This window comes from Nicotiana tomentosiformis, chromosome 1, assembly GCF_000390325.3.
Source record: "Nicotiana tomentosiformis chromosome 1, ASM39032v3, whole genome shotgun sequence".
NCBI lineage: Eukaryota > Viridiplantae > Streptophyta > Magnoliopsida > Solanales > Solanaceae > Nicotiana > Nicotiana tomentosiformis.
Genome location: NC_090812.1, coordinates 146,542,635 through 146,551,454, shown reverse-complemented (window position 1 = coordinate 146,551,454; position 8,820 = coordinate 146,542,635). Strand labels below are relative to the sequence as shown.

The following is an 8,820-nucleotide window of genomic DNA, read 5'->3' as shown; positions in this document are numbered from 1 at the left end:
AATACCCAAATTATTCATTGTGACATCAAGCCCCAAAGTCGTTCGGGAACATGCATAAAACGGTCAAAGTGGACATATACAGCTTAGGGATCTTGCTTTTAGAGCTGATTTGCCACAGAAAAAAAAAATATATATATAATCAGGACGTGGCAAATGAGGATGAAATGATACTTGTGGAGTGGGCTTATGACTGCTTCAAAAGAAAAGAGTTGCATTTACTCGTGAGTAATGATGAAGAGACAACTCTTGAACCTTTTTCCTCTATTAGTTGTTTGGCTCAACTATGTTTTTCCATTAACTTTTTTGTTTGTGCCAAAACAAAAAACTATCTTCTTGTGTACTCAAAGCCAGTTCTATACATGTATGTTCATTGCATTATGTTTTCTTGAAATTTACTATTTCCATTTCTAATCCAGTTTAAATCATAGGAAGTTCAATTTTAGCTTACGTTTCCCAGAAAAAAGAAAGGTTGATTGTAGAAAATCCATTCATCTTTAAGCCATAACAACTGCAGATTTATGCTATAAGGATAAAAAAGACTGCTAAAAGACCCACTTTTACTAATTTTTCCAGACAAAACTGCAGTAGCACATTTTCTTAGCAAAAGGATCATGTGCAGTAATATCACAGTTAAGATAACCAAAGATTTCCACTTGATTCTACAACAATAATAGGAAAACCAATCCTAAGAAGCCACTCTAAAACAACTTTTCTCCTCACAATTGATGGTTAAGAGAAAACAAAAGAAAGCGGAACATAACAAGAGGCAGGAATATGCAAAAGTTTCGACTGAGCAGCATGCTTTAGAGCACATTGAGTTTATCCAAGAAGAGAAGAAACTTAAAGGGGTTTGAATTTGACTGTACAAAATCTCATAAGGATGAATCCAAGCAGTCCATGTTCCATTTCCGTATAAATTTATTTTCACTATTAATCAAATATGTACTTTATGCATGTGGAAACTCATATCCATTGCACATATATGCTTGTTTAATCTAGTACATCTCTCTAATGTGTATATGGAATAGAAAACCATGGCAGTTATTAAATATTGCATTGCTTAACCAAGTTATGGAGAGGGAAACCAGAACAGAAATGCTTGTAATTGTTGAAGCATTTTCTTGCAACATAACTTTGCAATAGTACTGGCTTAAAGATTGATGGATTTTATACATTTCTTATCCTTTTTTTTTGGGAACTTGAGTTAGAATAAGAAGTTTTATGAATTGATAATTAGATAGGAGAATGAAAACCATACATTTCAAGAAGCTTTTTTCAGTGAAGATACAAATATAGAATAGACTTTTGAGCACAGAGGTTATTGCAATATTATTTAGGGACAAACAAAAGTATAAGGGGAAAAAATGTAGCTGATCTAAACAGAACTGAAGGGCAACCGGGTGCATTAAATTCCCGCTATGCGTGGGGTCCGGGGAAGGGCCAGACCACAAGGATCTGTTGTTGCCAGCTTTACCCTGCATTTCTGCAACATACCGTTTTCACGGCTTGAACCCGCAACCTCCCGATCACATGGCAGCAACTTTACCAGTTACGCCAAGGCTCACCTTCTGATCTAAACATAACTAATAAAAGAAAAAAGGGTCAGGAGGAACTGAGAAATCAATAGAACCTTCAAGCATTAGCATGACTTTTTTCATGTTAGGCCTTAATGCTGGATTTTCTTGAATGCACCAAATAGCAACCATCAAAAAATTCTCAAACCTCTTGATATCTTCTATTGCTTCTTCATCATCACCCGCAAGTAAATGCAACTCTTTTCTTCTATAGCAATCACAAGCCCACTCCACAAGTATCATTTCATCCTCATTTGCCACATCTTGCTCATAACTTTTTCTGCAGCAAATCAGCTCTAAGAGCAAGATTCCGAAGCTGTACACATCCACTTTGACGGTTATAGGCATGTTCCTGAACCACTCTGGGGCTACGTACCCTCTCGTGCCACGTATCCTAGTGGTCGTTCGAGTCTGATCTTTCCTCAAAAGCTTGGCTATTCCAAAATCTGCTATTTTTGCTGTCAAACTTTCATCTAAAAGCACATTCTGAGGCTTGATGTCACAATGTATAATTTGGGTACTACATTCTTCATGCAAATAGCAAAGCCCTTTGGCAGTGTCTATGGCAACTTCTACTCTTTGGGACCAACTAATCCTAGAATCTTTGAATAGCAAGTCTGCTATTGAGCCAGTTTTCATGTATTCATAAACCAAAAGCCGATTTTGGCCTTCGTTGCAAAATCCGAGGAGTTGGACCAAGTTCTTGTGATTAGTCCTACTGATTGAATTCACTTCAGCTTCGAATCCTTGTTCTCCTTCTCTTTCCATCTTGTGTAGTTTCTTGACAGCGACAACTTTCCCATTTTCGTCATTAAGAACCGCTTTGTAAACTGTTGAGAATGCCCCAGTTCCTAATTCTTCCTCGAATCCATTTGTAGCTTCTTTTAGCTCATTGTAGCTAAAACTTCTTAGGTTCACTCCTGGGACAGTTGGATATTGCACACGCTTCTTTGGTATTTTCCCTTTAAACTTCAAAAGATATATAAGAGCCAACAACATTAAGATGAAAAATGAACAGCCCAACAACACAGAACCAGAAATGATTAGAGTAGGTTGACTTTTCCTTTTTGTTTGGAACTGAGGCGTAGTTGTAGTTGTTGGTGATCCCACTGTGGAGTTGTATTTCCTTATTTTCATCAAAGCTTTCCCATCATCTGACGGATTCAGAATCCCATTTGAAAGCGGATACCTTTTCTTCCAACAAATGTTATAACCGTAAACAGCAACAGCACAAAAACAATCACTCAAACAATTCTGTTTGCACCAATCCTCTGAAACATCCCGGTAAGACTCATAATCACCGTCAAACCAGTTAGAGTTGAGCATTTCTCTGAATGTGAAAGCCTCAACTTCTCGCGATTCATGGTTACAATCTTGCTCAGAGAAATTTCGTCTGCAGCCACCTAATTTGTCGTTCGGATCATTCAAGATATACCCGAGTGGACAATCACATCTTGGTCTCCGGTTAGTTCCCATCGAGCAAAGGCTGTTGAAACCGCAGGCACCCCCTCCAACTCTTTGCCTGATGGCACAAATGTTATCTGGTATGTTATGCAAAGTAGACCATGTACTAGAAGATTTCGGAGAGACATAGTGCCTAAAAACTCCATCATATTCAAGAATCGCTCGTTGGTATAATTGGCTTGTTGTTGAGTTTGCCTCACTAGAAGATATCGAATTTAACAGTGTTCCATTCTGTGCTCGAAGGAAAATAAAGCCGGATTGATTGAAGATCACCTGGTAACCACTGCCAACTGAATCGGTTGCCCAATATGCAGCATTTGGTGCATCAAGTGGATAATTGACAGTGTAAAGCACCAGATTTCCATCATTTTGAAGTTCTAACTCGAACCTTCCACTCGATACATTCGTGTCAGAGAAGCTTGAGACAAGCTTATTTCCTTGCTTAAGTACTTGACCTGGCAAAATCGTATCGGTTGGCTCATCGAAACTCTGCCATAAAATGGCTGAACTACTGGTTGCTAGCACAAAGTTTCCAGTGTCAAGCATGGCTCCATAGGCCAGTCCGGCCTTGCCACGAGCCCATATCTCTTGACCATTTGGATCAAAGAGGCCTAGTCTTCCGTCTGTGGAGAGAAGAACATTGGATCCATCAGGGGCAATGTTATTCCTATTGGCTGACCAAACTATGGTTTTTTCTGTGTGTTTATTGAACCAAATGGCTAGTATGAATCCTCCATTTCCAATTCTTTGAAAACCAAAAGCAAATTCTCCAGAAGGGGATGGCCAAAATGTAGTAACATCACTTGTAGTGAGTGATGAACCCAAACTAACATTTTGGTAAGATTGAGAAATGGCTGAAAGGGGAAAGAGCAAGAGAGCAAGAAAAAATACAGTTGCAAAAGCCATGCAAGAAAGAGACAAGGTTTCAGGGGAAAATTAGAATGGATACATGAAATTACACCTATAAATTACAAAGAAAAAGTTGCTGAGTCTCAAGCAAATTAATTCAAAGCAAATGTTGAATTGGTCATTGGCTACCACATTCATTTTGGTAAATGATAAGGAAATGTTGGGTTTATTTGACTTGGAAAAGTTGACACGCAAACTTATTTTGCCTTTTGTTATTAATTTTTTCCTTAAATATATGGTATTCCAAACCTGGACCAACTAATTTAGATTTGGGGCGGTAATGGAGAAATCAGGAATATCTACTAATTTTTTACCAATATGTGCATTATAATTTATTGACGAAGAGCGTCCAACTTACCACCCTTCAGTCTATGTGGCTCGACGCTATGTGCTAGCTATGTGCTAGCGGGAGTAAAAACACTTCGAAGTTTTTTATTCCTAGGCTTGAACATGATACATTTTAGTAAGGGTAAACGGTTCACAATTATCCCACCATATTCCTTGGTCATAAGCCACCAGCTTCGTTTTGGAGTCTTTGTTCATTTAAACCAGGAAATATTTCCATGGTTATGTCTATGGAGTCCTAGCTCGTTCATTCAAACAAGTAAAAGGAAAAATAGCTCTTTCCTTTTCTAAGTAAGACCGAATAATTTTTGAGAAGTCTATCCGTGTCTTTTGGGATAAATTTTAGTTGTCTAATTATTAAATCTATTATGTATTTTTTCCAAATTTCCTATACTTTCATGCCAATTTTCAATTCAAACGTTTTAAAAGTCAATATGATTTTAGTGGGAGTGAAAAGTGTCAAAGATGGAAAGGTAGTATCTACTATCTAGGCCTAATTAAAGTAAGGTATGATAAAATACTGCAAAATTTGAGAATTGAGAGAAATAAGGAAAGTTCGTGGCAATGAATGCATGGACCCTCCCCCCAAATAGCACCTCGGTCAATTTTTTTTTTTTTTTTTTTGCCCTTTACAAACTTGTTTTTAGTTTTATAACTCTACCTTTTTTTCTACGTATGAGAAATTTTTTTTTTACACGTAAAAGATTTATTTTTTATATATAAGAGATCTAAAAATATCGTTTTCTTAAATTTAAAATTATAAATGGGTATAATGTACAAATAACACCTCTCTACAAGTTGTTGAAACTTTTTTACAATGGAGATAATAAAATGTAATCACTATGTCCAAGTTGTCGAAGATATGATCTTTTTTAAATATTAGTTTATGCCTTTATATTCTAGTTTGATATGGTTTTCTTTTGCTAAATACAAGAATTTATTTCATGTTAAAAATAATTTATTTTTAATTGAGTCCAAAAATTATTCATCGCTATTTGATTCAATTATCATCAATATATCTTGGCAAAATGATAGATTTCTCAATAATCAATTGGTTTGATAGTGTTATTTTGAAAATATAGTCGCCGGAATATGTGTTTAGTAGTGTATATGTCATATTTAAGAAAACCCCGAAAAATAACCGAAAAACCGACAAAAACCGACATAGACCGAATCGATAAAAACCGACTTAATTGGTTTGGTATGGTTCCAATATTTAAAAACGGACTAACATGAACACCCCTAGCTGAACTTATGTTGAAACTTTCCTTATTTTAAGAAAAGCTTTTACATTCAAAGTAGTGTCCACTCTCCCATTTGACAATGGCAGCTTCTTCTTCCAGCAACTATTGCTTCTATAAATAGCAACAGCACAAAAACAATCCTCCAAACAAGCTTTCCTGCATTCTTCTTCAGTAGAAGGATAAATCCTTTCGAAATCCGATAATGGCCAATCAACATCAGTCACAACATCAAAATCATATAAATCTTCAGGATTACCCTGTCCAATTTCATCACAATTTGGAACAAATTTTGGTTTGCAGCTCCCATACTTATCGTTCGAATCGATCAACGAATACCCTTTTGGACATTCACAATCTGGCCTTTGGTTTTCACTTAAATGGCACACATTATTGTATCCACAAACTCCACTTCCAGTTTCTTCAAGAATTGCTAAACAAATGTTATCAGGCACAGACCAAAGAATAGTCCAATTTTGTTTCCCTGTAGAAATACTCTTAGGATGATAATAATGAGTTAAAACACCATCAAAATCAAGACTCAACCTGTGATAATTGTCTGAAGTTGAAGGGACATTAGAAGGTGTTAGCACAAGTCTTTGATTGTTTCTTTTTAATATATAAACAGTGCCCAATTCGTCGAACATCAGTCGATATCCAGAATTGGCTTCATTTCCAGGATCAGAAGTATGACTGCTATAATACTCAGAATCAGGTTCAAAATTAGTTTGCCTGGATTGAGTATTAAGCACCAAATTCCCATTACTCATCATACGAAGATCAAACTTACCAGGAAAAAATAAAGACTCTGATTTTCGAGAATTCAGCTTGTTGTCAATCTCAAGTATTTGAGTAGGCAAAAGGGTATCAGTTGGATATTTAAAACTTTCCCATAAAATTGAAGAATCATTTCCAACAAGAACAAAGTTTCCTGTATTATTCATAACAGCATAAGCAACATTAGCTACAATTGGACCAGTGCTCCAAAGAATTTTCCCTTCAGGATTGCGGAGAATTAATCCACTTTGTGGATTTAATTCCGCGATTGAGCCTCGTGGCACTAGATTACCACCATTTGCATACCAAACTATGGTGGTATCTTTAATTTTCGCGTAATATACGCAAAGCAAGAAGTGATTTTGATCTTGAATTTGCTTGAATCCGAACGCAAAATCTCCAGATTGAGAGAGCCATGGGGTAGTTTCTTCATTTGCAGTAAGAGTACTGCCCAAAGGTATAGTAGCCTTAGTTTGAGCTAAAATATGCAGGGGAAAGATCAGAAGAACAAATAGCATAGAATATATGATGGAATAAGCCATTACACATCGAATTTGGTTTTGCATTTGTTAGAGAAACCAAAGTTGTGGTATATAAACTTGGAGTTTGACTTCTTCATATGCAGTGAAGACAGTGTAAAAGAACTTTTAGGCAGGGAATAAATAACAATTACACGTAAAAGCTCTGTTTTAGTTTAGGTGAATCTATTTAATTTTTGGTCCGTTTAAAAAAGATAGAACCCTTTCTAAATTTAGAAATAATTTTACTTAAATTTGTAATTTTACCCTTAATGAGAAGCTTTTATAACTATATAAATAATTTGGATCTTTTTTTGAATTGTTTAGGATCACAAATTCCAAAAATCTTTATTTTTTCTTAAATTTTGTGTCCAATCAAACGAATTCACGGAACGAAAAGAAGTAACATTTCATCAAAAGTGGAATCAATAATTTTAAAAATAAGACAAATTACGACCGGAACCTAAGTAGAAGGTTCTTAGACTCAAGATACCAAAATAGTCACATAAAAAAACTGAACATCATTCTATATATAACAAATATATTCCGGCCAAATAGTTTGTTAACTTATAGCGCATATAGTATTGTATATTTAATATGTGAACCACACCACACCACAACAAAACAACTGCAGACAGATAATAAAGCAAAGATATGTTTTTATTGAGGATGACGATGATTTAAGGAATTAGGAATGTGTCAGTTTTCAAAGAATGAGGACCACAAGTTATGTATAATTATAAAGAGTTGAAATTTCGTCTCCTTCCCATACTTGAAAAGTCGCACATCCCGCCACTAACGGTAGAATCAAATAACTTTAGTTCAAATTTAATATTTTATCTTAAATTTTTATGTAAAATTATAAATAATTCCCTCTGTTTCAAATTAGATGCGTTACTTTTTTTTAAAATTTATTTCAAAATAAATAACATATTTTTAAAATTAAAAATAATTCAACTTTAAACTCTTTATTTTACTTATTTTATCCTTAATGAGAAGTTTTTATAATCACACAAATATCACGACCCCGCAAAACTTTTATCTCTTAAGTTTTTAAAACCACAAATTCAAAAAATTTTCTTCTTTTTTCTCAAATCCGCAACAAGTCTAACTATCTTATCTAAATTAAAACGGTAAAATATTAGTTTAGAATTTACTAACTTAAAAAGATTAGCCATAAATTTTAAAATTCTGACTAGCATTTACCTCAAGAGTGAAAACTATACATTTAAACGAACAATCAAAAATTATAGCCGACATTATTGACTTACACCTAGCAGTTTTTCATTACTTTTGAAAAACTGAAACCCTTTCAAAATCTTTCCTGCCTTAGCAGTCAGGCTGTTCAACGGGGCGGGACCAAATAAACGGATTGGGACGGAACGACATTTAGCCGAAATAATGGCGGGATGGGCCTAAACGGGATGAAACGGTAGGTCCATCCCATCCCGCTAACGAATGGGATGGGACAGGACGAGACGGTTTCGCGGGCCTTAAGTGAGCTGTTTTTTTTAAAACTAATTATTTAAGCATTAAGTTTGACAACGACTAGTTTTTTGACAATGACTAAGTTTTTAAAGTTTGTAACGACTAGTTTTTTGACTTATTTAATAAATTTAAAACTTAATAAATTATAAGAAAATTAGGAAACTAAGTAAAGATTTATAAAATATTAAAACAAAAGACTTGTAATGAAATATTTTAGTAATTATAATAGAGTTATAATTTATTTAATATAATTTCAAGCCATTAAGTAACTAAGTAAGAGTGTAAGATAATTCATAAAAAAATTCAAGGCTTAGAACCTTTTATTTTATTAATAAAACTTTCAAATTTCAGATACAAATATAATTCTTTTGGAGAGCACCTAATCTATGTGGCCACCTTCTAGGAAGAGTTCTGTTTGAACTAGGCCTCTTAGTAGCCAATTACAAATTATCATACTTATATTTGTAAGCTCCTATATAGTTTCGTTGTAACTTATCTATAATT

General features: G+C 34.6%; 1 protein-coding gene across 1 annotated transcript; it reads right to left on the bottom strand.

The window, feature by feature from the left end:
• Positions 1 to 1,303: 1,303 nt before the first annotated feature.
• On the bottom strand, positions 1,304 to 6,967 carry LOC104112922 (G-type lectin S-receptor-like serine/threonine-protein kinase LECRK2). Its single transcript, XM_033660455.2, has 2 exons — positions 5,548 to 6,967; positions 1,304 to 3,971 (listed from the first exon to the last, which is right to left on the bottom strand). The coding sequence occupies exons 1-2, from the start codon at positions 6,874 to 6,876 to the stop codon at positions 1,584 to 1,586; spliced, it is 3,717 nt and encodes a 1,238-aa protein (XP_033516346.2). The 5' UTR covers positions 6,877 to 6,967; the 3' UTR covers positions 1,304 to 1,583.
• Between the last annotated feature and the right edge of the window lie 1,853 nt (positions 6,968 to 8,820).

Excerpts from the sequence above, each read along its gene's own strand:
- LOC104112922 (XM_033660455.2), bottom strand. The coding sequence starts at position 6,876 with ATGCAAAACCAAATTCGATGTGTAATGGCTTATTCCATCATATATTCT. Across the intron at positions 3,972-5,547 it reads AAATAAGGAAAGTTTCAACA|TCCCCTGAAACCTTGTCTCT; the intron begins TAAGTTCAGCTA and ends CCATTCTAATTT.